This window comes from Malania oleifera, chromosome 8, assembly GCF_029873635.1.
Source record: "Malania oleifera isolate guangnan ecotype guangnan chromosome 8, ASM2987363v1, whole genome shotgun sequence".
NCBI lineage: Eukaryota > Viridiplantae > Streptophyta > Magnoliopsida > Santalales > Ximeniaceae > Malania > Malania oleifera.
This window is the reverse complement of record NC_080424.1, coordinates 63605225-63633157: the sequence shown is the minus strand read 5'-3', so window position 1 is coordinate 63633157 and position 27933 is coordinate 63605225. Positions and strand designations below refer to the sequence as shown.

Below are 27933 nucleotides of genomic sequence, written 5' to 3'. Positions count from 1 at the left end.
TTTGGTTTTTAATGTAGGGTTGCTCACAATCTTCACACCTGTTTGCAAATAATATATCAACTTCTGGAACTTCTGTGCACATGGAACTCGGTGAATTAAATTTGCACATGGCAGATGAATATCAGGAATGCTTGAAGGAAAGCCTGTTTGGTGTGGAAACAAACTTGAATTCTTTAATGCATATTGCAAAGGTCAGTCTGGATTGGGGTAAAAAAGACATGGAATCTTTTGAAGAAAATGGTCCTAAGTGTGAATTGGTTCTCTCGGTGGATGTGACTGGTATGGGCATTTACTTTGACTTCAAGCGTCTTGAATCACTTATATCGTACACTATGTCCTTACAAGCTCTCTTGAAACGTCTTTCGGCTCCTAGGAAGAGAACAATACAGAATCGGGGAGGCCGTTCATCCAAGACATCAGGGAAAGGGACCCGACTTTTGAAACTTAATCTTGAACGCTGTTCAATACATTTATCCGGTGATGTGGGCTTGGAAAACACAGTTGTTGCAGATCCCAAACGTGTGAATTATGGGTCACAGGGTGGTCTGGTTGTAATTAGCACCTCTGCTGATGGTACACCACGCAGTGCAAATATAATGTCAACAATTTCTGATGAACGCAATAAGTTGAAGTACTCTGTATCTCTTGACATCTTTCATTTCACTCTGTGCATGAACAAGGAGAAACAATCCACCCAGATGGAACTTGAAAGAGCCAGATCTATCTATCATGAATATTTGGAGGAAGAAAGGCCTGGTGCAAAAGTCGTATTGTTTGACATGCAGAATGCAAAATTTGTACGGCGTTCTGGTGGTATTAAAGAGATTGCTGTCTGCTCTTATTTCAGTGCTACTGATATTACAGTCAGGTGGGAGCCTGACGTGCATTTGTCACTATTTGAACTTATGCTGCATTTAAAGTTACTGATACACAATCAGAAGCTTCAAGGACTTCGTAATGAACATATGGTTGATGCATCTGGCCAGGGAGATGCTGAAAAGAAGAAAGAAGCTACAGTAGAATCAGGACAATTTGATAAGCAACATAAGAAAATGGAATCTGTCTTTGCTATTGATGTGGAAATGCTGAGCATATCTGCTGAGGTTGGAGACGGGGTTGATGCAATGGTTCAGGTTCAGTCAATTTTTTCTGAGAATGCCCGTATAGGAGTACTTCTTGAAGGACTCATGCTCAGTTTCAATGATTCCAGAGTATTCAAAAGTAGCAGGATGCAAATTTCCCGCATTCCTAGTTCAACTAGTTCATCTGATGCAAAATTATTTGCAGCCACAACATGGGATTGGGTAATTCAAGGTCTTGATGTTCACATTTGCATGCCATTCAGATTGCACTTGCGTGCTATTGAGGATTCCATTGAGGATATGTTGCGAGCTTTGAAGCTGGTCACTGCTGCAAAAACACAGCTTATATTTCCTATGAAGAAGGAAAGCACAAAACCTAAAAAACCTAGTTCAGTGAAATTTGGCTGTGTAAAATTGTGCATACGGAAGCTAACTGCTGATATTGAGGAAGAGCCAATTCAAGGTTGGCTTGATGAACATTATCAGCTGATGAAGAATGAGGCATGTGAGTTAGCTGTCAGGTTGAAATATCTTGATGACCTTATTTCCAAAGGCAACCTGTGTTTTGGGTCTGCTGAAATGAATGATTCCACCCAAGAAAAAGGGTTTTCTTGTAATGGCGTTGAGGTTGATTTGCAAGATCCTTCAGCCATTCACAAAATGCAAGAAGAAATTTATAAGGAGTCATTCAGGTCATATTACCAAGCATGTCAGAATCTTCTGCCATCAGAAGGATCAGGTGCCTGCAGGCAAGGGTTTCAGGCGGGTTTTAGGCTTAGCGCTACCAGAACATCTCTTATGTCCATTTCTGCTACAGAGTTGGATGTGAGCTTTACAAAAATTGATGGTGGTGAGGCTGGGATGATTGATGTTGTAAAGAAGCTTGATCCTGTCTGTCTAGAAAATGATATACCATTTTCTCGGCTGTATGGAAGAAATATTCTCTTACATGCAGGCACTCTTGTTGTTCAGTTGAGAAATTATACTTTTCCTCTTCTTTCTGGAACTACAGTTAAATGTGAAGGTCGTGTTGTGTTAGCACAGCAGGTTAGGTTCAAAGTCTACCTTATCCCTTTCCTCTTGTAGATGATTATATACAATTTTATTCATGTTACTTCTGTGCATATTTCCCCTCCCCCGTCTGGAGACAAACCACCCTTTGTTTTTATTTTATTTTAATGTGATGCTTTTTTTTATGATTCTTGTTGTATAAGACTTCATTTCTTGCTTCCATATGTGATTTCATCATAGTATATTGTTACTTTCCAAATTAATGAACTGTTAGTGGATATTTTGGTCATTTTGCATTTTTAGTAGGTGCTAGTGTTATGTTGGTAAGCATGAGTTAGTAAGGGAATTATGGTCATTGGTATTTATTATTCATATATTATATTATAAATAGAGGGAGAGACCTATCGCTGTGATTAGGTCTTCCATTTTACCCAATTATGCAAAATGATACTAGAGCAAGATCCAATCTAAACCTAATTGCATGACTGCCACCAAACCAAACTCTAAACAACATAATCTAACGCAAACCTGCTTCCGTAGAAGGATCATCAGCATCACCAAAGACCTGAAGCAGGTTCAGGAGTAGCCAAAAAAAATCCTTTCAAAACCTCAAGAAATACTTCACACGTTGCAAAACCAACCACATAACAAGCCACAAAACCTGTCAATCTGCTAGCCTGCATAATTCCACAGCCAGAGGAGCCCTCATGCACCGGCCAAAAGCCAGCAGCTCCAACATACACCGACATATGAGTGTTTGAGCAGCTTTTCTGCTCTATTTCCTCCTGAATGTCTTGAATTCTCTCCTACATCATAATATCAAGTTATTTGTCTTGTTTTTCATCCAAAGATCTCACCCTTTTTTGTTGCTCATGTAGCAGTCATGGAATGATTGCTTGGTAATGCCCGAAGCTGTTTGTCAGTGTTTATTGAGTTTGCCTGAAACAGTAGTATTGATGTGTTTGTGATTCATTTTTTATCTTGTTTCTCATGTGCTTATGGTTTGCTCTGGTTGTCGAAGGTTGCGTGTGTTGGTATTGAGTCCATGAATTCCAAAAGCATGTTGTTCGCTGTGTATTTCTAATTTTCTGCTGTATCAAGGTTGTGTGTGTTCTGGGATGGAGTCTCCAAATCCTAAAAATGTGTTTCCCTCATGTTCAAGTGAGCAGAGTACTGTTGACCGCCTCAGAGAGGAGTATTCAAGGTACCTACAGTATCAGGCATCCCAATAAGCATCTCATCACATTGCATCTTTTTCACAAAAAGGTAATTCTACACTCTATATATCACCTGGTATCTCTCCCACTGGCCCTTGGGTTATCAACTCTGCTGCTACCAACCGTATGACAGTGTCACCAGCTTCTTTTCAGCCCTCCAGTATTCTAAAAATCTACCTCAAGTTACCATTGTTGATGGAACCACTGCTATAGTAAGGGAATCTGAACAGTAAATCATACTCCCTCCAATTCTCTTTCTTTTGTTTTGTACATTCATAAATCCCCCTTCAATTTGATGTTTGTTAGTAAAATTATGAACTCACTAAATTGTTCCCTGTAACCTTTCCTGATTCTGTCGTTATTTATTATCTAAAGAGAAAGATGATTGGCACAACACATGAGGCTAGTTGACTTTACTACTTTGAGTCACCCTCTCCTCCTATTGCCTATAGTGTTACTGCTATACGACATCAAGTCCATTGTCGCATTGGTCATCCATCATTAAACAAGTTAAAATAACTAGTTCCTACTTTGAGTTCTATGTCTAATCATGAGTGCGAGTCTTGTCAATTAGGAAAGCATCATATCATGTTACCTTTGCTGCCTGAGTAAATAAACAGGCAGTTAGCTCTCTCATGATGTTAGTCCGCTTTGTTGCATTTGTCGATTACTCTAGGATGACTTGGTTTTATTTAACGAAGGATTGTTCTAAGTTGTTTGATATGCCAGTCAAGATACTTTATAGTGATAATGCTAAGGAGTACTTTAATACTCAATTCACTGCCTACATGACTAACTCTACATTATTTATTAGTCAGCTTGTGCCCACACTCAACGACAAAGTGGATTTGCAAAGCGGAAAACTAACACATTCTTGTAGTCACTTGAACCTAATTGTTTCAAATGAATGTCCCTAAAGTTTTTTGGAGTGAAGTTGTGCTCACTACTTGCTCTCTCATCAATAAAATACCATACTCTATCCTTGGTGGTGAAATACGATATTCAATTATCTTCCCTAAGGCTCCTTTGTTCTCGCTTCCTCTTATATTTGGTTGTGTGTTCTTTGTCCATCAATCAAGTGCAAGAACAGATAAGATGGATCCTCATGCTATCAGATGTATTTTTTTTTTGTTGGGCTATTCCTGTACTCAAAAGGGATATCGATGTTATAGCCCTACTTTACATCAATTCTTTTTGAGTCTAAACCATACTATTTTGATTTCTCGAGTTCTATTGACCTTCATAAGTCTTTTACTTTACCCAACCTTCAAGATCCTAACCTATTATCTCTGCCCAGTTCTCCTACATCTTCATTGAGTTTGAGTCCTCATTGTCGCTTATATTATCCCAATTTGTAGGTGCACACACAATGAGTGAAGGGAGGAGAGCCTCCTCTAGCTTCCACTTCTACGCCTCTTGCTCCCTTGTCAGATGATTCTAATGTTGATCCTTTTATTGCTATTTGAAAAGGTAAATGCATTTGTACCAACATCCAATCTCTAACTTTGTTTGTTATGATATCTTGTCACCCTCATATCACTGTTTTGTTAGTTCTCTATCATCTATTATTGCTCTTCCAAAATCTATTTCTAAAGCTCTATCCCATTTTGGGTGGAGGACCACAATGATTGAAGAGATGCATGCGCTACAGGATTATGATACTTGGAAGTTGGTACCTCTTCCTCCTGATAAGTCTAATCCTGTCATTGTTGGGTGTAGTCGTGTAGACCATGAAGATCAATCTAGATGGTTTCGTGGCTTGGTTAGAGGCTCTTCTTGTTGCTAAGGGATATACTCTTTAAGTGTATGGTTTGGATTATTCACACACCTTCTTGGTTGGCAAAACTACCTCAATATTTTTCTTCATCTCCTTAGCCATCACTTGTCTCTAGCCCCTACATCAATTAGTGTGAAGAATACTTTCCTACATGGTGATCTTTAGGAAGAGGTCTATATGGAGCAACCACCTAGGCTTGTTGCTTAAGGGGAGTTAGGTTTTGTGTGTTAACTCAAGAAATCATTATATAGCTCAAGAAACCATTCTGTTAGTTCTGCCATCTTATATATATATTTAATAATAATAAACTCTTAAGGACAAAAATAACCCCATTAACACATCCTAATTATTAAAATAATATATTCTCTTCTAACACTACCCCTCAAGCTGGAGGTGTATAAATATCACATAACCCCAGCTTGTAACAAACATTAGACAAGGCAAGCTTAAATAAAGGCTTCGTAAAAACATCATACTAGCTTATCAACAAATTTCACAAAGGCAATCCTCACGACCTTCTTCAACACAGCATCCATCACAAAATGACAGTCAGCTTCTATGTGTTTTGTCCTCTCATGAAACACTGGATTGATAGCAATATAATTGGCTGCTTGATTAAAACAAAATACATCTATTGGCTTCATTACCAAGAATCTTATCTCTGACATAAAAGAAATTCAGCACAGAAGCTCCATGGTTTTAAATCGCAGTCGTGGGTAACATCGGGTGACAGTTGCAGGTGTCATGGGACGTGGGAGAAGCGGATGTTATGTAACGGGAAGCTGTTGTAACGGCTGTGAATTTTTTCCATGCATGCACAACTATGCCAAAATTGAAAAATAAGCATGGAATTTTTTAAAACATTATTTTAATGAATTTTGACCACTTTTATTCAATGAACAAACACTTTTTAATAAGAAACATGATTTTTATACTAATTTTAGTGTGTTGCTTACAGGAAAAATCATTTTTTTTAATACTTTTCACTACTTTAATGATTAAAAAAATTAGAAATGTAATTGAAAATGAAAACCAATTATTTAGAGACATAAAATGAGTCAATATACAATTATACATACAAATAAATTCATTAGCATCAGTATGTGAAATAGTTACATCTAATAGTTCCATATAACTTTTATCATTTTCTAGAAATTTAATTTTAAAATTTTGCTATTCAAAATAAAAATAAAGCCAACAACGAAGCAAGCATAAAAATTTGGGACATTAGGGGTTAGGCAATTTAGGACCATAAGCAATTTAAGACTAAATAGAACGTAGTTTCATTGTATTTAATACTTAATAGTTACATATTCTTTTTGTATTTTCTAATAATTTTAATTTTTAATTCTAGTATTCAAAATATCAATAACTAAGCATAGCAATTTAGGCCATTAGGGATTAGGCAATTTGGGCTTATTAAGCAAATTAATTAGTGAAGCTATAAGCGTAGCAAATTAGCAATTAAAAATATAAGTAACTAAGTACTAAGTAGTAAGTGGAAATAGTTAAGTTATAAATATTGCATAAGCTTAAGCTATAAGTAGCAAATTAATTAATTAAGAACTTAAGCTATAAGCATTGTTTAAGCTTGAGTCATAAGTAGAAAATTAATTAGTTAAGCTAATAAGCTGCCTAACTTGATTTAGGAAAAAAAAAAGTGGGGTGGTATAAATTGTAAATGCTGGCAGTTAGCAGACCCATGAACAGGAAATCAGGACTCAGGAACTCATGAACACAAACCATCTCTCATTCCCGAACCCTCTTCAAAGCTCAAAGCTTCAAATCCTCTTCGGATCTACTCGAATCCCAAGTTTCTAGTTTGATTTCTTACCCAAATCCCTTCCAAACAGCGACAAATTTCTTCCCAAATGGATTAAATTTCAAAGGGAAGGGGATGCAATAGATCATCTTGATATGGCGATTTCAAGCACAAATTTCTGTTTTGGCTGCCATAGATCACTGGATCTAAGTTGGACGACCTTGGGGAGAGGGAGAATTACAGCAAAACTCAGAAAAATCAGAAAACAAATGAGGCATTTTTCAATATATAGGGCTGTCAGCAGGGATTGATGGTGTAATGGGGTGTAAGTGTAACGACCCATAACGGAAGTATAACGCCCGTCATGGCCCGCTACAGAAGCATAGCAGGTGTTATGGCCGTGATTCCATAATGGTCGTTATGGCCGTGGTTTTTTCCCTCACCACTATAGCGGCCTGTCTCGGTATCGGGGCCTTGAAATTCTGTTATATAATGACCGTTACACTATGTAATGACCATCATTTAAAACAATGATAAGCTCACCCACAGTATGAGCCATATCTCAATATTCCACTTCAACACTAGATCTTGCTACAGTAGTTTGTTTCTTGCTATGCCAAGTAACAAGATTGACCTCCCACAAATGTACAATATCCAATAGTAGACCTTTGATCATCAACAAATCCAACCCAATCTGCATCAGTGTATCTACAATCTCACAATTCTGTTACATTTATATATCAAATCTTCGCCAAGAAAGCCTCTAAGATATTGCAAAATATTACGAAAAGCATCCCAATGTGGTTATTTGGGATTTTCCATAAATTGACTCACCACCCTCACTGCAAAATATATGTTAGGTCTAGTGACAATCAAGTAGATCAACTTGCCAACCAACTACCTATATCTAACACTCATATTATATTACAACTTCTCCACCTTGTACATAGCATAGATGTATTTAGTTGTAATATATTAGTCCTAAAACTTACATTATTATGTCTATTAATCATTTCTAAAGCTTCATCAAAGAATTCCATGTTTTACTACTAATTATGATTATTTTTTCAAATCGAAATTGACGACAAAATCGAAATTTCCGTACTTTTGGAGTTTTTTGAGTCGAGATCGAAATTTAAGACCTTGAACAGCATCATCAGCAAACCACAAACATAGTGACAGAGGAACAGCAGCAGCAGCATACAAGAAACAGAGTAAGGGAGTTCACATCAGCAAATTGCCATGAAAACACACAGCTTCCTGCCAAGGATGAGCACAACCTAACCATTAGGGAGGGTGTCCTTGAACAACTCTCAAACCAACCAAAATATCAGATTTGAGGGCTGATTAGGGGAGGATGAGGGAAAAAAAAAACGAAAAAGAGAGTATCAAAACCAATTGAGATAAATCAGATCTGAAGGAGATAATGCTTTGATGCCATGTTGTACAGTTAGAGATGGAGGAGAGAAGAAGAGGAGGAGAGAAGAGAAGAGAAGAAGAAGAGAAAAAAAAGAGGAAAGAACTGAGAGGCAGTTTCCTGGAGTATACATACAGCTCCATGTCTGCCCTATTATATATTATTAATAATAATAAAGTCTTAAGGACAAAAACACCCCCATTAACACAATCTAATGATTCAAATAACATGTTCTCTCCTAAAAACGTACTTGGATACAGAAATGTCAAGATCTTGTACGGGAATTATCTTGTCATAGAGGAAGCATATTCTTGATCTTTTAGACTGCGTTGTTGGGATCCAAACCTGTTGATACAACCATGGATCCTAACAGTAAGTTAGTGTCAAATATGGGTGATTTGTTGCCCGACTTAGGACAGTACCAGAGACCTGTTGGAAAGTTGAATTATCTTAACAGGATATATCTTTCGCAACAAGTGTTGTAAGTCAGCTTCTTGATTCTCCAAAAACAAGTCACTAAGGAGCAGTAATCTGCATCCTCAGATACCTCAAAGGTGCACCTAGGAGTGGTCTCTTATATTAGGATCAAAGTCACGCTTATATTCAGGGACATACAGATGATGATTGGGCTGTGTCACCTTCTAATAGAAGATGCACAACCAGGTACTGTATTTTTGTTGGTGATAATTTTGGTTTCTTGGAAGGGTAAGAAACAAAATATGGTGGCCAAGTCATGTGCTGAGTCAAAGTACAGAGTCATGGCTCACGCTACATGTGAACTTGTTTGGTTGAATAACATGTTGGAAGAATTGAGTTTTCCACATTCTCAATCTATGGAGTTGGTGTGCGATAAGTAAGATACTATTCATATTGCCTCCAACCTGGTCTTCCATGAGTGGACAAAACACATTAAAGTTGATTGCCACTTTTTTCAAGAGAAATTTGTGTAGAAGCTTATTACAACCACTCATGTGAAGTCTGATCTGCGACTGGCTGATTTACTCACTAAAGCCTTGAGGGGTACTTGTGTTAAATTCATTTGTAACAAGCTAGGAGCATATGATGTATATCACCAGCTCAAGGGGGGTGGTGTTAATGGTTTTTTTTGGTCATGTAGCATTATTAGTGTGTGCTAGTGTTATGCTGTAAGTGTGAGTTAGTAAGGGTGTTATTGGTCATTGGTATGTTTTTGACATATATTATAAATAGAGGTATCACTGTCATTAGGTCTTCAATTTTACCCAATTATTCAATATGAACATTAATTTTGACTCTTTTTATGGATTGCAATACTTTCAGTGGGAAGAACTTGGCCAACATGGTGAGACTTGAAACATTTTAGTAATGTAGAACAGCTAGTAAAGTACAAGGAGGGAGAAAAGAAGGAAACAGAGAAGTGGGAGAGGAGAGAAAGGTGTGTGTTTGGGAGGGAGGGGGAGGGGGGACAAGAGCATTGGGAATTCAAATATATGTTCAGCTGTTGATTCACACAAAAAACCAGTTTTTTCAACAAATTAAAATTAGATAAAAAATTAAACTAATAACTACCTAATAATCCCAAAATAACTAAACAACTCCTAAAAGATTCAGATTTCCCATATTAAAATAAATCCGCTTAATTTCCTAATCCCACACCTGGATTTTATGCTGTCTAGGTGGCCCAAGAGGTCCTCCATCAATTGGTAGTAGTTTGTGACATGTGCATAAGCTCATGCACGTGAATGATCAATTTTTGTTCCCTGGTGAAATGGGGGTAACAACATAGTTACATAGACTAGGAAACTACCTGGAATAAGTGTGTGTGTGTGTGTGTGTATAAGAACAAGGAAAAACAGAAATAAATATAAGTGTATTGTGAAAGCGTGTCTTGATTTATTTGCTATTGTATCTCCTATGATTTGAAAACTGTATTTTTATCTAAAAACAGAAGTACTTTCAAATAACTGAGTCAGTGTTTAGTAATGTGTTAGATACTAAGATTTGGAGTTGTTTCTATATTCCATGTGGCCATAACTGTCTTACTTTCATTGCAGGCAACATGTTTCCAACCCCAAATTCCCCAAGATGTTTTCATTGGGAGATGGAGAAAGGTGTGCATGCTTCGTTCAGCTAGCGGCACAACTCCACCAATGAAAACATATACAGATTTGCCTATATATTTTCAGAAAGCAGAAGTTTCCTTTGGAGTGGGTTATGAACCAGCATTTGCTGATGTAAGCTATGCTTTTACTGTGGCTCTTCGCAGGGCTAATCTTAGTATTAGGAATAAATCTAATGTTTCAGTTACTCAACCGCCAAAAAAGGAACGGAGCTTACCATGGTGGGATGATATTAGATATTACATTCATGGGCACATTACATTATTCTTTTCGGAAACAAAATGGAATGTTCTTGCAACTACTGATCCTTATGAAAAGCTTGACAAACTTCAAATTATTTCTAGTTACATGGAGATCCAGCAGACAGATGGGCGTGTTTATGTTAGTGCAAAAGATTTCAAGATTTTATTGAACAGTTTGGAGAGTCTGGTAAAGAATCGCAGTTTAAAACTTCCTACTCGTGCATCTGGTGCTTTCCTAGATGCCCCTGCCTTCACTGTTGAAGTTACAATGGACTGGGAGTGTGATTCTGGGAATCCTCTAAATCATTATTTACATGCACTTCCCAATGAAGGAAGACCTCGTATAAAAGTTTATGATCCCTTCAGGTCTACCTCTCTCTCACTCCGGTGGAGCTTTTTACTTAGACCCTCTCTTCCTTCATCTGAGAAACAATTCCCATCTTCCAGCTTGGGAGATGATGCTGTCCTGGATCCTCGACGTAAGTCAGAAAATTTGTCAATTGATTCGCCAACCATGAATGTTGGTGCTCATGATTTAGCATGGGTATTTAAGTTTTGGAACATGAATTACATTCCTCCTCATAAGTTGCGTACCTTTTCTCGATGGCCTCGCTTTGGAATTACAAGAGTTGCCAGATCAGGGAATTTGTCAATGGACAAGGTGATGACAGAATTTATGCTCCGTGTTGATGCAGCACCAACTTGCATACGGCATATGCCTTTGCATGAAGATGATCCTGCCAAAGGTCTGACATTTAAGATGTCAAAGTTGAAATATGAGCTCTGTTATAGTCGGGGCAAGCAAAAATATACTTTCGAGTGCAAGCGTGATACTCTTGATCTTGTTTACCAAGGTCTTGACCTTCATGTACCCAAGGCATATATGAATAAAAAGGATTGCCCCAACGTTGCAGAAGTGATTCAAATGACAAGTTCACAATCTGCATCCATAGATAGGAATGAAAAATGCAATTATTTGAGCAACTGCTCAGATAAGCTTCGTGATGATGGATTTCTTTTATCATCTGATTATTTTACAATCAGAAGGCAGGCTCCAAAGGCTGACCCTGCAAGATTATTAGCATGGCAAGAAGCTGGAAGAAGAAACCTTGAGATGACTTATGTGAGGTCTGAATTTGAAAATGGTAGTGAGAGTGATGAGCACACAAGATCTGACCCAAGTGATGACGATGGATATAATGTGGTAATAGCTGACAATTGCCAGCGTGTGTTTGTTTATGGCCTTAAGCTTTTGTGGACTATTGAGAATAGGGATGCTGTTTGGTCTTGGGTTGGTGGAATATCTAAAGCATTTGAACCTCCCAAGCCATCTCCTTCTCGGCAGTATGCACAAAGAAAGTTGCTTGAGGAGACCCAGATTCCTGATGGAGCTGAAGTGCTTCAAGATGATATTTCTAAGCCCCCTTCTACAAGCCATGGTGCAATTTCTCATTCTCCGCAACATGCAGAGACTTTAGGGTCATTGTCATCTCCATCACATTCAGTTAAAATGGAGAACACATCAAATGTCGCTGTCGGTATGTTTTAGGTCTTGAAGTTTTAGCTTAAAGATATTTCTAACCAATGACATTTCGCAGGATTAATTTCTTCCTATATTCTTCTGATATTTATCAGTGCTATTTGTGGAAGCACTGTATTTTGTAGCTGAATAATTTTGTCTTAGATATTATAAGCCTAAGTGTATTGCTAAGATTTCAGTTAAGGTATTTTTTTTTGTCCGTGTAATTTACCAGCAAAGGGTGGAAGCATTACTGACTCAGAGGAGGAGGGGACTCGTCATTTCATGGTGAACGTTATTGAACCACAGTTCAATCTTCATTCAGAAGAAGCAAATGTAAGTTTTGATGGAAACTCAGAGCTGTAATGAGTCACTTGGGAATTTTTTTTTTTGGTTGGTCAAAAGAAATTTTCCTTCCCTTTTATATTGTATATGTCCTGTGTTGTATTATCTACATACTTCAGCAGTGGGTTCCTTCCTTGAATCTTGTATTAATTTTTGTGTTTTGCATATACTTTGCCTTTTTCATATTTCTTTAACTTCCCGTTAAACATAATGCATTTCTAAAATGCATTTCCAAGACATTGTTTGGGCCTAAAGTGCAATTCAAACTGGACGACCTCCATATCTTTGATAGTGTAATGTGATTTGTGTTTTTTTTTTTTTTTTTTTCCTTGATTTTCATTAATTTGGATGTATGTCCCTGGGGTGAGAAGATCAATTTCTATTTTTATGAGTGCTTCTGTGGGAGTTCTTGTGAGCTTGATGTTGACCTATTGGGATTTAGGGGGCATTTTTAGAGATCATGAATGAAAACACTATTTTAAATTTGCCCACACTGTTGTGTATGGGAGTAGCCACAAATCTGAGATCCTTTAATCTCTTGGATGATGTTTGGAGGCCTTCTACTATAGGAAGTCTGTTGATCATTTGAAGGTGACTTCCATTCTCATTGTTTGGGCTCTGGAGTCTGGACCTAGCTTGAACCTAGCTTGTTCTGCTGGATGGGTGCCTTGTTTATCTAATTTTGGACGCTATTACTTTGTCTTGGAAGAGGTGAACATTACATGGTGATCCAAAAGACCGTACTATCTTCTTGATTTATCTTTTAGTTTTTTTACCATTCCTTGCTTTCCCTTCCAGCAGTGAGCTGTACTTTCTGTGGTGTATTTCTCAACCCCTCTTTGAGGGATCCCTCATCCTTCGTATTCTATTGCAACTCCTGCTCTTTATGAAACAGACAAGTGGCAAAGAAAGATATATATATATATATATATATATATATTGTTGCATTTGTGAATTTGTGGCTATGGCAAATAATCTTGTGATCCGAGCACAATTCCATATGCAGGCATAAAGCTCTATGCCTTTATTGCATTGATTATAATTGGAACCTAAATCCGGATTGTGATTTTGTTTGGTGTAGTTGACCTGTTATATATTTTGTTTACTGTTTTCTTTGTCATGAATTTCAATGCTTGTATGTTTATCTGTTCCCCTTCTTACTGGGTGTATTGTATCTATACTATTATAAAGGGGATTCTCCTTTGGTGTCATTTGCGTAAAATCCAAAAATAGCCTTAAATAAATATTTTTCTTATCTATTCTCTACTATTAAAAAGGGGATTCCCCTTTCTTGGTCTGGTTTTTAACATCCCAAAAATGTCCCTATAACTACCCATTAAAAAAGCCTCTATAACTATCCATGTATATTTTAAATATATTTCTATAATTACCCATAAATATTCCAAAAAATACCCCTGATCACCTATAACTTCCCTAAAATAATTTTTTTTTGAATATATTTATTTATTTTTTAAAAAAAATTTTATTATAATTATCACTCAAAATCCGTGGAACACGCACATCGCGTGTGCCTGCGGCTAGTTTTGATAATACAGAAATATGTAGATGTAATTTTGGGTGTCATTGTTTATCCTGAGTAGATAATATTTTTCTAATGTAACACATGATTATATAGTTATTGTGAGTTTTGAGTATTTTATCTTTATGCTTTAAGGTTGCCTAAGTTTTATTTGAAATTTTACTCTCGGTTTTTCTCATGTTTTACCTCTATCTGCAACATGATATATCAAATAAAAAAAAAAGTACAGCAATGTGTTTTCTTCGGTTAAAGGACAGTAATTTTTTTTTTTTTTTTTTTTTGAATTGATATTTTGAATGTGTAAAGTTGCCTTCACCTACAAGCTTGGGCAAACAATGTATATCAAGCCTTAATGGTCTCCTTCACATGCATGTGGAGAATTTAACAACACTATGCAAGTCTCGTTAGGAGAATAACAATATCCAAAGTGTGATAGTTTAAAAAAATGGAATACAAACATGGGCGAAAAGAATGTATGACCTCCTAGTTACCATGCTCTGGTACCATGCTAATGTCACCCCTCTAAAAGCTTAAGTTGTGAGGTAAGTCCAAGGCATATTATTTTCGAATATAGCCTATAATAATCTCTAATTTAGTTCTCATTGCAAATGATATTCATCCTTTGTGGTCTTCATTCATTTGTGCAGGGACGGTTTCTTCTTGCTGCTGTTAGTGGCCGTGTTTTAGCTCGTTCGTTTCATTCAGTCCTTCAGGTTGGCTATGAGATGATTGAACAACTTGGCAATGGAAATATGCATATTCCAGAATGTGAACCTGAAATGACATGGAAACGCATGGAGTTCTCTGTGATGTTGGAACACGTACAGGCTCATGTTGCCCCAACTGATGTTGATCCAGGAGCTGGATTACAATGGCTTCCAAAAATCCTTAGGAGCTCACCGAAAGTAAAGCGTACTGGTGCTTTACTTGAGCGAGTGTTTATGCCTTGTGATATGTACTTCCGATACACAAGGCACAAAGGTGGAACGGCAGATTTGAAGGTAGATATGGCTTTCATTGATAAGTGTCTCTTTTAATCTCATTGTATTATAACTTTGATAAGCCCTTACTGTTGACCATATCCTTTTGCTTTTAATGTTTTCTGTGGTTAAAACGCCGTTGCTTATCTTTATTTCTGGGCATGCGTTTTGGGTACTCTGCTTCAGGTGAAACCTTTAAAGGAACTCACTTTCAATTCTCATAATATAACGGCAACAATGACATCTCGCCAGTTTCAGGTTATGCTAGATGTGCTGACCAATCTGCTCTTCGCACGACTTCCCAAGTATATTCTTTGTTTTTTTTTTAAATAATTTTGGATTCTTATCTTTCCTATGTTTCGTAATTGACATTTCAAGTGTGTTTTCTCATACAAGAAATCACATTTTGCATTATATTTCAGCACACTGATGTTCATGAACTTTAATGTGGCTTACTCATAACTTTGTTGAAAGTTCATACCAGTGCCATAATGTTTGTGACTTATTTTGTATTATGTGTATTGCATAAGGTTGATGGATGAAGCCCAGAGTTAACACAAGAAATGAGGGCTGAGATCTGATTGTAGCTCAGCTGTGAACTTGGCCTTGCCAGGCATCATTCATGCATCACCTCATGTTAAAATTCAGGATGAATAAGTTCTGGCATTTCATTATTCAGTTTATGTTTTTTCCAGTCTTTATTTTGCATTGTATTTTCCATTTTAGATTTTTCTTAATGTACCATGAAAGCCATGCACATTCTTTGTCCATGCTCAAGGGTTGCTGTATGTATTCAGACTGGTATTAGCCAGAGGATAGCATCTTGGATTCATGTGGGTTGGGAAACAAGCAAAAATGTTGACCTAGATTTCTTAACCATTTTCAAATCAAAAATTAGATGAAAACAATAAAGAATTGGAAAAGGAAACAATGGGAAGGGGAAAATGAGAAATTAAGCTGCTAATTGCTGAATGTACATCCTATAGATTCATTTTGTTATGCTTCTGGCCATTTCTAGAATATATATTTATTTTGTTATGTTACTTTTTGTTCTTTCTGACTTCTACAATTCTGTTTGGACTTTAGAGCTTTGATAGTTTAGATGTTTGAGTTATTTTTTGTTGCTGGACTGGGTTGCTGGAATTTTCTACGACAAAATCTGCATCATGCAGGTTTATTCTACTGTTAATTCTATAGTTATTCTTATAACTGTGCTTATGCATGAACTCTGAAATATGATCTAATTATATTTTTCTATATTCCCTATCCTTCCAAAGTAAATAACTTAAGATGAACCACAATCCAACATAGTGTACTGACTAATCAACCCAAATGAGTGGTTCATTCATACCACTATCCAAAGTGGCGTACTGACTAAGTCTATCCCCCTAAGAACTGCAAACTTCTTTAGTAGCATCCCTCTTCTCATACCCACATTTTTTACTCAAAATGCACCACGTTGCAGGTAACTATGGTGTTAATGTAAAAATACAATCCTGCCCTTTTCTTGTGGGGAGATCTCAAATACCTTTCTTTTAGTGAGGGGTATTTTATGAAAAAAATTGGTGTGTTTGGGAAAACTAGACCTGATTATGGCCTGCAACAACAAATGGGCAGGCTTGGCAGAGAATGTCAACCTAAGAGAGGCACAGCCAGGTGTAGGTAGTAAATATGTGTGTGTATTAATGTTTTGAAATTTATCGTATTAATGTATTATATCTCTTAAATATATATTGGTAGGCGTGGAGATAGCTTGTTCTGATCTCACTTGGCCCAAACTCAGGCCAGCTTGTCCAATGATCAGGTCTAGAAGAGACCAACCTTGTCAGCTTGCCTTTCTTACAGTCCAATTCTTTTGGTACCCATTTGGGTGGAGAGAAAACTCAGAAAATTTTTGCAGTAGACAGGTGACTGAAGTATTTTGAAGATGAGTGATCAATTTTCTTATATTGCCCTGTTAGTCAGATGTAAACTTGATAATTTTAAGGGATATGAAAGAAAGATAAAATCAGAGGCCAAAAGGAGAGATCAAAACATAGTTACCAGAAAATGCTAGCACCCTAGTGAATCATGTATTGGTGCGAACTTACCAAAACATAGACCATTTTCATTCCAAAATGCTAACTTTAAAGATCCAAAGTTTTAATTCAATATTTTTCACATAAAATAAGTTTATATTAGTTAAAATTAAGGAATCATCACATTTTAATTCTATCTCTCATTATTAATATATTTCTCAACAGAAAATTTCTTCTACCTTTAGAAACACCTCAATATCCTTTCCAAAGTATATAAGTGCCATTACATTTTTTTTCACCAATATATCTATTTTTGTATACTCCTTACGTTCCACATTTTAGAGCATGTGCCGTACCACAATCCGTTCCCTTTCCACACACCCAAATGTTCCACGTTCTAGCTAACATTGGATCAAAAAGTCTTCTCTTTCTATATTAATATAGGCACATCAAATATGTATTTTGTTGTATGTTCATCGAGCTGCTGATGGGTTTGAAATTGAATTTCTCTTTGATTTTATTCGTTCTGAACTCTTAAATGCTTTATTGTAATATATATATATATATATATATATATATATATTTGTTTAGGCATTCAGAAGTGATTAACTGTTTCATACAACCATTTTCTTACTCTTGAAAAGTGATTCAGGCCTCGAAAAAGCAGTCTGTCATATTCTGCTGAAGATGATGAAGATGTTGAAGAGGAGGCTGATGAGGTGGTCCCGGATGGTGTTGAAGAGGTAGAACTTGCAAGAATTAACCTTGAACATAAAGAGAGGGAGTTGAAGTTGCTACTTGATGACATTCGGAAATTGTCACTTTGTAATGACACTTCTGCAGACCTGTCTCTGGAGAAACAAGTTGATTTATGGATGATAACTGGTGGAAGATCAACATTGGTAAGGGATGAACATTGTAAAGTACAAAGCCTTGATAATCCCATTCTGCTAATTTTGTCACTGAATTTGTGCTGAATAAAACTTGGAAATCTTTATATCCAGTTATTGATGCAAGATTTTTTCTGTGGTATGTCTTTTATTTTATTATTTTTTTAGTTTATATATTTTTACCTTATATACTAAATAGTTGCATATATTGACATTAAGACGTTTCTTGAAAATTATATTGAATTCAGTTTAATGCTTCAAAATTCTACCTAGTTTGGTTACATGGTAATTGTGCACCACAGCTCGTCTTACTGATTCTGACCCAATTAAATGGCACCAACATTATGAGATCACCTATTGTTTTGGAATGTCAATTGTTCGCCTTGTGTTCCAATGATGTGATATATGATTTACTTTCATTTTGTGATTTCAAATTGTACCCACCCCTACATTGTTTCCATTTGATATGATAATTTTTTATATTTAATGAACTCCCTAGATAAGTTACATTTTGTCTTTATAGCTGCTTTTCTCGCAGACACAGTACAGATTGCTGCACCTCTAAATGCATCTTTAATCCTTGCAACATTTTATCTACTATAGATTGTAGATTGCTTAGTCCATATGTGCCTTCAAATTTCTTCCTTGGAGTGTATTATGCACTACTTCTGTCCAACTTTGATTCTTTAACGGTGGTCTGAGACAGATAATTGCATTGCTTTTATAGGTATAATTTCTAATATGTATTCATGGCATGGTTAATAATGAAAATAAATTTTTGCTAAGTCTGCTTTTTTGTGATCTTGTTCTTAGTTTCCTTTTTTTCTTTTTAAATACTTCTCAATGCCGCTTGATGCCTGAGCATACTAGCCACCTTGTTCTTTCCGGTTTTTCATTGTGTGCATTGAAAAGTTGAAAAACATGGTGGTGTCCCTGTAATTATTTGAAAAGGTAGAAAGAAAATGAAAACTGTTCTCAACAAGCAAACACAGCCTTATTTTCCATAACAGACTGAAAATTCCACCATTTTCCAGCATTAACTCTCTTCTTTCTTTTTTTTCCCCTTTTTTCTAGCCTTTAACTTAACTATCAGTTTATTAAGAAACTATTAATAAAATAAAAAAAACCATTGCAAAATGCCTTCCCGAGTTTGATGCTATAAATCTTGTTATGGTAATCATCTTAAAAGAAGCTCCCCTAGGGTTCTCCATTTTTTGTTTGAATTACTTTAGCATACCAATAATCGAGAAAAAATTTAGTAGTGATGCAAAATTCTTCAGGGTATCTGTGCTGGATTTCGCGCAATCACAGCTCTCTATTCATTTTTGTCTTCCCATAGTGACGCAATCTGTAGCATGTATCTTTTTGGCCATGCATTAATGTCTGTTCAACGTGTCATAAAAGGATACATATGGGATGCATTTGTTGCTGTGCGTCAAACATATTTATGTGTATGCATGTGTCCATATACCATGTATGTATACCATACACATGCATATTAATTGTCAGTCCTGTAGTTAATAATACTGCATATACTTCTTACTAGGTGCAAGGACTGAAGAAAGAAATTGGAAAGGCACAAAAATCTAGAAAGTTGGCATCTGCATCATTAAGGATGGCTTTACAGAAAGCTGCACAGCTACGACTGATGGAAAAGGAGAAGAACAAAAGTCCTTCTTATGCTATGCGTATATCTCTGCAAATTAATAAAGTGGTTTGGGGAATGCTTGTGGATGGAAAACCTTTTGCTGAAGCTGAGATAAATGACATGGTGAGTGTCTGAATATGATGAGAACAAAGTTTGTTTAATTTTTTTTTTAAACTTAATTTTTGCTTCTTCTTATTTTTCTCTTTTTCGTTTTACATCATCAATTTTGATATGATATCATTTTCCACTTTCAATTATTGGACCGTGTGCTTCAACTGCAGCTTTGAAGCATTTGTAGTGCTAGACGTGACTAATTATAGGGTTCTAATTTTCACAGATTTATGATTTTGAACGGGATTACAAAGATGTTGGTGTTGCTCAGTTTACAACTAAATACTTCGTTGTGAGAAACTGCCTGCCTAATGCCAAATCTGATATGCTTTTATCAGCATGGAATCCTCCTCCTGAATGGGGAAAGTATGCACTTGTGCCAGTTTTATGTCCATATAGTTGTAGCTCTACTCTCTTCTTGTTTTCTGTACCTAGTAGTAGCTTTACGGTATTTTTCTTGTGCTCGTAAGTCTTGGAATCTGTTAGAACTTGTGTAAAAGCTTTTTTCTTTTTCCATATTTTTTTAATATTTAATACGCATGTTTATTTTATTTGTGGTGATCTTTGTGATTATGATGCAGCTTGTCTTTGATGATGTGAATCTTAAACTTTTTTAGCACAACAGTCTCCGGTCTTCATACAATCTCATTACACCCTCAGGCTATTGAATGCCATTCTAATTTATTGTTTCTTAACATAATTTGAGCATATCCTTGTGCTAGCAATCCCTTTCTTCTTTTTTTTCCTGTTATTGTTGTTTCTTTTGAACAGTTTCTAATTTTAGTGTGCAACACTATTTTGTGACCAAAATCAAACTTTGCATGAGCATCTCCTACCTGCAGTACCAGCATTGAGCCACACTTGTATTTCTGACTGCTTGACATTGTCCTCTATTCTCAACCCAGATCCTGTTCCTGTGGTAGGTTATTGAAATGTTCTTTTTTAACGCTTTTGTTAACTAGTGCTGCTAGGACATTTTCCTGGTGGCTATTGTAGGAAATATTATTGCATGTGATATAATGATTGGCCTTGAGTGCATAGTTTTTTATCGCTTTAAACGAAAGAGTATTTTTTAAAAGCAATGGTGTTAACAAGTACCCTTTGGGCACTCTTTGGTAGTGTTAGATTAACAATTTACCTAAAAGCTTTACTTATTAGGTTGTGGGCCAACAATATATATCAAGATTTAAAACTCCCGCATGTGCAGCCCGATAGCGCATGGAAAGATAAACACACGATAACAGGGATTTTTTAAACACCACACAATAAACACGGGCAACAAGACTAGAACCCACGACCTCCTGGTAACTAGCAGCTCTGATACCATGTTAGATTGTCAGTTTGCTGTAGCTATTAGGCTGTGGGCCAACAATGTATATAAAGCTTTATCAGGTAGGTTTTATGAAGTCGGCCTCTGATTCTCATAAATTTAGCTGGCCAAATCATCTCAACCTTCTTAGCTTTCAGCTCGTAAAAATTTATTGTAGGTTTTTTTTCCACACTAATCTTGTTTGCAATAATTTGAAAAATACTTTTTTCAATTTATAATTTTGGCTGCATGAATAATTTTTCTTCATGCAACTCAATTTGAAGCTCTCTCTTCTATTATGTTAAGAGTTTATTTAGTTTCTTTCCATCCTTACTGTGGCTTCCACCTTTATCGAGTCTTTATTTCTTATGGTGCATCCATCAATCTTTGTTGTATTTGTCCAAACCATCCTAATTGGGTTTCTTCCATCTTAACCTCATTTGTGTTACCATAACTATTCACATTTGCAATCATTTCTTGTTCCATCTTGTCTTGGATTGCCTCTCATCCATCTCACTATCATCAGACGCTAAATCCATTACAAAAGTGATTTTTATTTTAAAAGTCAACATTCTATCCCATATGGTATCACCGATCTAATGGCAGTCTTAATAAAAGATTCCATTTGGCTTTTTATGTAACAAAATTTCCTTTTTTCGTTTGAGTTGATCACTATAACCAATAACCATCCCAACTTAATTCTTTTGGTGATCTTAGTGCCTCCTTCTAGATGTACAATTGATCATAAGTAATAAAAGCAATCACTTCATTATTCCTACTGAGGCCATTTAAATTAGTCCAAAATCTGACATATTTTTTAAATTCAAAAAAAAAAAAAAAGGAATATATTGATAGAGAAAGAAAGTACAGAACTGGAGAATAAGAAATCCTCGTCTAAAGAAAATCATTTATATTAATCTTACCATGGACTGTAGATCAGATGAAAGCTGTGATTTTGGAGGGAGTCTTGGCTTACAAAATAAAAGAGTGCAAAGGAAACTGAGCACCATTAGAATAAAAAATAATATGATCAAAGAAAAAACCCTAAAAATGCTCATTAGTGGAGATTAGGATTGGCTAGGTGATGGAATGGAATCACTGAATACCTTCGTATACTTGGTGGTGTTTCTTTTCTGCTCTCAGATAGTAGATTTATTTGTAAGAGAAGAAATGCTAGTGAGTTTTAAGGATGTTAGCCCTTATTTTTTATTCAATTTGGGAACTTTATTGGAGGCCAAATTCAGTCTTAGCAATTGCAGCTTTATGCTGTTTTGAAAAACACAACTTACACAGCAATGACAACCACACCATATGAATTATCTTCTGAGATGGATAGATTTGGTAAGCTATTTTTCTGTAGTGTTTTTTCTCCCTTTTTGCATGCTTCTGTCTTCTGAGAAACTGATATTATTTGGAAGGTACCTATGCAAATACTTCATATTGTTTCCGAAAAGTCACATACCTACTTTTCTGGGTGCAGAAAAGTTATGCTTCGTGTAGATGCAAAGCAGGGTGCTCCTAAGGATGGGAACTCTCCTCTTGAACTTTTCCTGGTAATTAGTTTACTTCTTTCAATATCCTTTTTTTGTTCCAAACTTCCAGTTGAGATTTCTCAAGGTAGTCATCAAGGGTATTCATAGGGCTTGTTGAGACTCAGACTTTTTAGCAATTAGAGTCAGGTTTTACATGAATGTGAATGTGGTTGAAGTAAATGCAACAAATGGTCCATTCTCAAGGGCAGGGCAATACATGTTTCTGTAGCATGCAAGGATTCACATTGTTTTTACCGATTGCAAGTAAAAAATATTGTGTTGAATGAGTTGTCTAAGTATCAGAGAATACCTTGATATATCAAAATTCAAAATATATTCCTGTTGCCCTACATACCCTTAGAGTGCAGCAATTAAAATTGGAAAAAGGATTTCTCTTATTCAAAAGCCTTACAACAAATAAGCTTGCTTAACACACTAGCTTGGGTTCCAACTTAAAAGATCCTTTAAGTTCAAAGCACATCATTCTCACGCTCATCTGTAAAGTCAACTATTAATCGCCAATGCATGAATGGTATATGGTGATCAGTCAACATGTCAGGACATCTAATGGAATTTGTCGCATTATATGTATAAAACCACATACAATGTCCATTTTTATAATTTTTTTTCTCTATCTTTCTGAATTTTCTTGTCTATATTTGCATCTCATTATGTTGCTAGCTGACTGGAAATATCAGATCATATCAACAATCATGGGCAGTACTTAAGTGAGCCATTACTGTGACCAACATTTAGTCAAGAGACTTTAAGTGATTGTTGTAGCAAAGCCTAGGGAAATGTAGACACATAAGATAAGGATGAAAGAGGAAGAGAAGGAAAAGAGAGAATTTTCTCCACAACCAGAAGCAAATAGTAACTGACCCATTAGCAAGAGAGACTTTAGAGTTTTGATTATTGGGCTTTAAGGAATGAAGTAAATTAAGTCTACATATTGTATGGGACAAGGCACCAAGACCAATAATCAAAAGATGAGAAGACAAGGAGGCTAGAGGTCACATTACACCTGAATGAGCCGCAGTTACTCTAGGCGCAGTAGAAGGCTGAATTTAGAGTTGCTGGATCACACAAACTTGGTTGTTATACTCTTATTAGGACATAGTGGAAGTGGATGATGTACTCACCCCCCCCCCCCCCCCAAAAAAAAAGATGACCAGGCTTGCTGGAAGGATCCACTTCAGTGGTTGGGCTTGATTGGTTTCCCATTGTTAAGCAACCACATTACCTAAAAGCTTAAGTAGTTAGGTTGTGGCCTACAATGTATATCAAGCTTTAACACTCCCCCACACTTGCAGCCCAATTGCATGTAGAGAGATAAACAAATGCATGAATAACAATTTTTAACCACCACACAAAAAACACAAGCAACAAGACCTCTTGGTGACCATTGCTCTAATACCATGTTAAGCAACCGCTTTACTACAACAACAAAACCGAGCCTTAAGTCCCACTAGGTGGGATCAGCTACATGAATCCTTTTCCACCAATTTATGCATTCATGGACAATTTCTTTTGACAAATTCAAAGCTATTAAATCCTTACACACTATCTCATTCCAAGTTATTTAGGTCTACCCCTGCCCCTTCTACTACCCTTCACAGTAACTAATTCATTTTTCCTCACTGGTGCACTATGTCGCTTACATTGCAAGTGCCCAATCCATCTAAGTCATCCCTCCCTTATCTATCTTCTACAATAGCTACATTTAGCTTACCACGAATATGTTCATTTCTTAATTTATCTTTTAACGTTATACCACTCATCCATCTAAGCATTCTCATCTCAACAATTTTTACTTTTTGGATATGTTGTTTCTTAGCTGCCCAACATTTTGATCCATATAGCATTGCCGGTATCACAACCGTGCTATAAAACTTCTTTTTTAATTTTAAGGGTATTATACGATCACAAAGCACACTCAAAGCACTTCTCCATTTTACTCAACCTGCTTTAATTTTATGTATTTCATCTTCTTCAATTTCTCGTTCATCTTGTATAATAGATTCAAGGTATCGAAATCTACTAGTGCTATTGATTTGTTCATCATCAAGTTTAATTGTCTCCAATGTTCCTCCTACTATTACTAAAACTTCATTACATATATTCTATTTTATTTCTACTTATTTTAAAACCTCTAGATTCAAAAACTTATCTCCATAATTCTAATTTAGATTCTACTCCACCCCTAGTTTCATTAATCAGGACAATATCATCTTTCAAACAACATACACCATGGAACCTCATTTTGGGTACTCCTAGTTAATTTATCCATTATTAAAGCAAAAAGATAAGGGCTCAAAGCAGATCCTTGATGTACACCTATTATGATTGGAGATTCTCTAATCCCTCCACCTATAGTCGTAACACTAACCATTAGTCCATCGTACATATCCTTAATGACATCAGTATACCTACTAAGCTACTACATACACTTTTTTTTTCTGAAACCCACCATAGAACTTTCCTACGTACCCTATCATATCCTTTCTTTAAGTCAATATATACCATATGGAAGTCCCTATTCTTTTTCCAAAAATTCTCCATTAATCTTCATAAAAGATATATAACTTCTATAGTAGATCTCCCAAGCATAAAAGCAAATAGATTTTCTGAGACCTTCATTTCTAACCTTAATCTTTATTCACTACCCTTTCCCACAGTTTCGTTGTATATCTCATAAGTTTAATTTCATGATAGTTATTACAATTTTGAATGTCTCCTTATTTTTGTATATAGGTATTAAAGTGTTTTTCCTCAATTCATCTGGCATTTTTTTAGTTTTTTTAATTGTCTTAAATAAATTAGTTAACTGTATAATTCTGTAATCACCTAAGCCTTTCCAAACTTCAATTGGGATGTTATCTAGTCCTATAGTTTTTCCATTTTTCATATTTTTTTAGTGCAAACGTAACTTCGTTTACTTTAATCTTACAAATAAATCTTATATTTCTAGTATTTTCCTCGTTTGTAATTCTAAGTTAAAGCCTACTATTTGGTTTTCATTAAATAGCTTACTAAAGTAACTTCGTCATCTTTCTTTTGTCTTATTCCTTAACCAAGACAATATCATCCTCACTTTTTATACTTTTTACATCACGTAAGTCCTTACTCTTTCTTTTTCTAGCTCTAGGAAGTTTAGATAAGTTTTTTTTCCCCTTTTTTTGCATCTAATCTAGCATACAGATTATTAAGTTGTATATGTTTAGCTTTAACGGCCTTTTTTTGCATATTTTCCATGCTTCTACATGTTTGCCATGTTTTATACCAAATTCTTTATCTTTACAACTTTTTGGAGATCTAAATCAGCACCACCAACCTTCTTTGCTATTTGATAATCTTTCTCTTGATTCACCTAAAAATCTCTTTTGCTATCTTTTTAATAAAGCTAACTATCCTACTCCAAAGAGTGTGTGTGTCTATATACCATCCTCTATAGTCCAATTGCCATCTTTGATCATTTTATCTTTAAATTTTATTATATTTTCTCCCTTTAGGTTCCACCACCTAGTTATGTTACAATGGTTTATTTATCCTTTCTCTTCCATTTTTGAATACATAAATCTAATATTAAATCTTTATGTTGTGTAGTTAAGCTTTCATCTGGAATAACTTTACAATCCTCACACGATCTTAGTCAAGGAAAAATCTATTTGACTTTTATTTTGTCCACTTTTTTAAGGTTATTAAGAGCTCTTCTCTCTTTTTAAAAGCAAGTATTCATTGTAATAAAATTATATGACATGGTGAAGTCTAAGATCATCTCCCCAGGTTCATTTTTGTTTCCATGTCCATATCCTCCATGTATCCTCTCATAACCTTTATTATCCCTTCTAATGTATCCATTCAAATCTACTCTTATGAATATTTTCTCAATCCTTAATGTGCCTTGTATTATACTATCCATATCTTCCCAAAATTGTCTCTTAAGGTTTTCAGTTAAGCCTACTTGAGGAGCATAAGCACTAATGGCATTCATTATCTCTTGACCTAAGACCATATTGATTTTTATAATTCTATCCCCTACTCTTTGGACATCTACAATGCTATCTTTTCAGTTTTTGTCTACAATAATTCCTACCACATTCTTAAGTTTTTCTTTTCTATTGTACCGAAGTTTAAATCCTATTCTTTCAATTTCTCTAGCTTTTCCCCCTACCCACTTAGTTTCTTGAAGGCAAATAAGATTATTTTTTCTTCTAATCATTGTGTCCACAATTTCTATGCTTTTACCCATGTCCCTATATTCCAAATTGCTAATCTTATCCTAGTCTCCTAAACTAACTTCTTTACTCGGCCATGTCCAGAATAATGCAGGAACCTTCACATATTTGACACCGTACCTGGGCTCTGACACGACACGTCACTTCGGGGCAACGACCTAATCATGGATATGTTGTCCCTCTGTTAGAGGTGTTCTAGAAATGTTTGCAATCGAGTAAACAGCTCTATGAACAAATGGATTAGTACGAATTGGAAATGGAAAGATTTGTACAAAGTTATACATTTCATCACCACTAGAAAATCATTTGGTATAAATATGTTAGATACTTGCGACTCAATTGGTGAAAGTCCCTCTCTCCAAAAAAGCATGTTTTTTTAACGACACGCAAAGAAAATATTTTCTTGTGAATGAATAAGATATTGAGGAATTGTCCATACATAAAATCATAATTATTAATATGGGTTTTTTCCACATAAAAAGGGAATCTTTTGTTACAATAGAAGCAATCACTTTTATTGAAAATCTTAAGGCCTATTTGGTATCGTTGTTGTTTTCTACTTTCTGTTTTTGTTTCTCCACAATGAAGAAACAGATTATAAAAACGCATTTGTTTATGTTGTCAGTTTTTTGTTATATTGCCGATTTTTAGCTATTTTCCAAAAAACTAAAAACCAAATTTTATAATTTTCAGTTGTCTTGACAACCTGTTGTCAGAAATTTAATATCTAGAAAAACTTTTTTGGATTAAATTATTCATTTTATACACTTTGAAATTAAAATCAAAATTAAATGATCATATGATTTTAAATATAATTAAAATAAAAAATATACGTAAATTTCAAAAAATAGTAATAAAGCCAATTACAAAATATTTTTACTATTTTTCAATTGTCATGTCTAATAAAATTTTTATTGTTACGTAAAATTTGAACGTAGAACAATTAAGTAAAACAATTATTATAAATTTTATTTTTATTATAGTAATTTTTTTTAATGTGTATTATCTATAATTTTATCATTTTAATCATATTTTTATAATATTATTTTATTTAGAGATGAAAATGAACATTTTTTATTTAAGTTTTTAATTTGTATTAGTTTTATAAATGTTAAGTAAACAGGTTGCTAGTTTCTAGTTTTTAGTTTCTATTTCTAGTTTTGGTTTTCATTTCTAATTTTTGTTTATCTAATTTT

General features: G+C 35.3%; 1 protein-coding gene across 1 annotated transcript in view; it reads left to right on the top strand.

Annotated features, from left to right (window-relative positions):
• LOC131161600 (protein SABRE) overlaps positions 1-27933 on the top strand; it is a 134360-nt gene that overhangs the window by 96363 nt on the left and 10064 nt on the right. The window contains exons 9-17 of the mRNA XM_058117465.1: positions 18-2129; positions 10300-12145; positions 12362-12462; positions 14659-15012; positions 15178-15296; positions 17662-17911; positions 19446-19670; positions 19885-20024; positions 22448-22520. Of these exons, the coding sequence (XP_057973448.1) occupies positions 18-2129; positions 10300-12145; positions 12362-12462; positions 14659-15012; positions 15178-15296; positions 17662-17911; positions 19446-19670; positions 19885-20024; positions 22448-22520 (5220 nt within the window). The remainder of the gene's footprint in view (positions 1-17; positions 2130-10299; positions 12146-12361; positions 12463-14658; positions 15013-15177; positions 15297-17661; positions 17912-19445; positions 19671-19884; positions 20025-22447; positions 22521-27933) is intronic.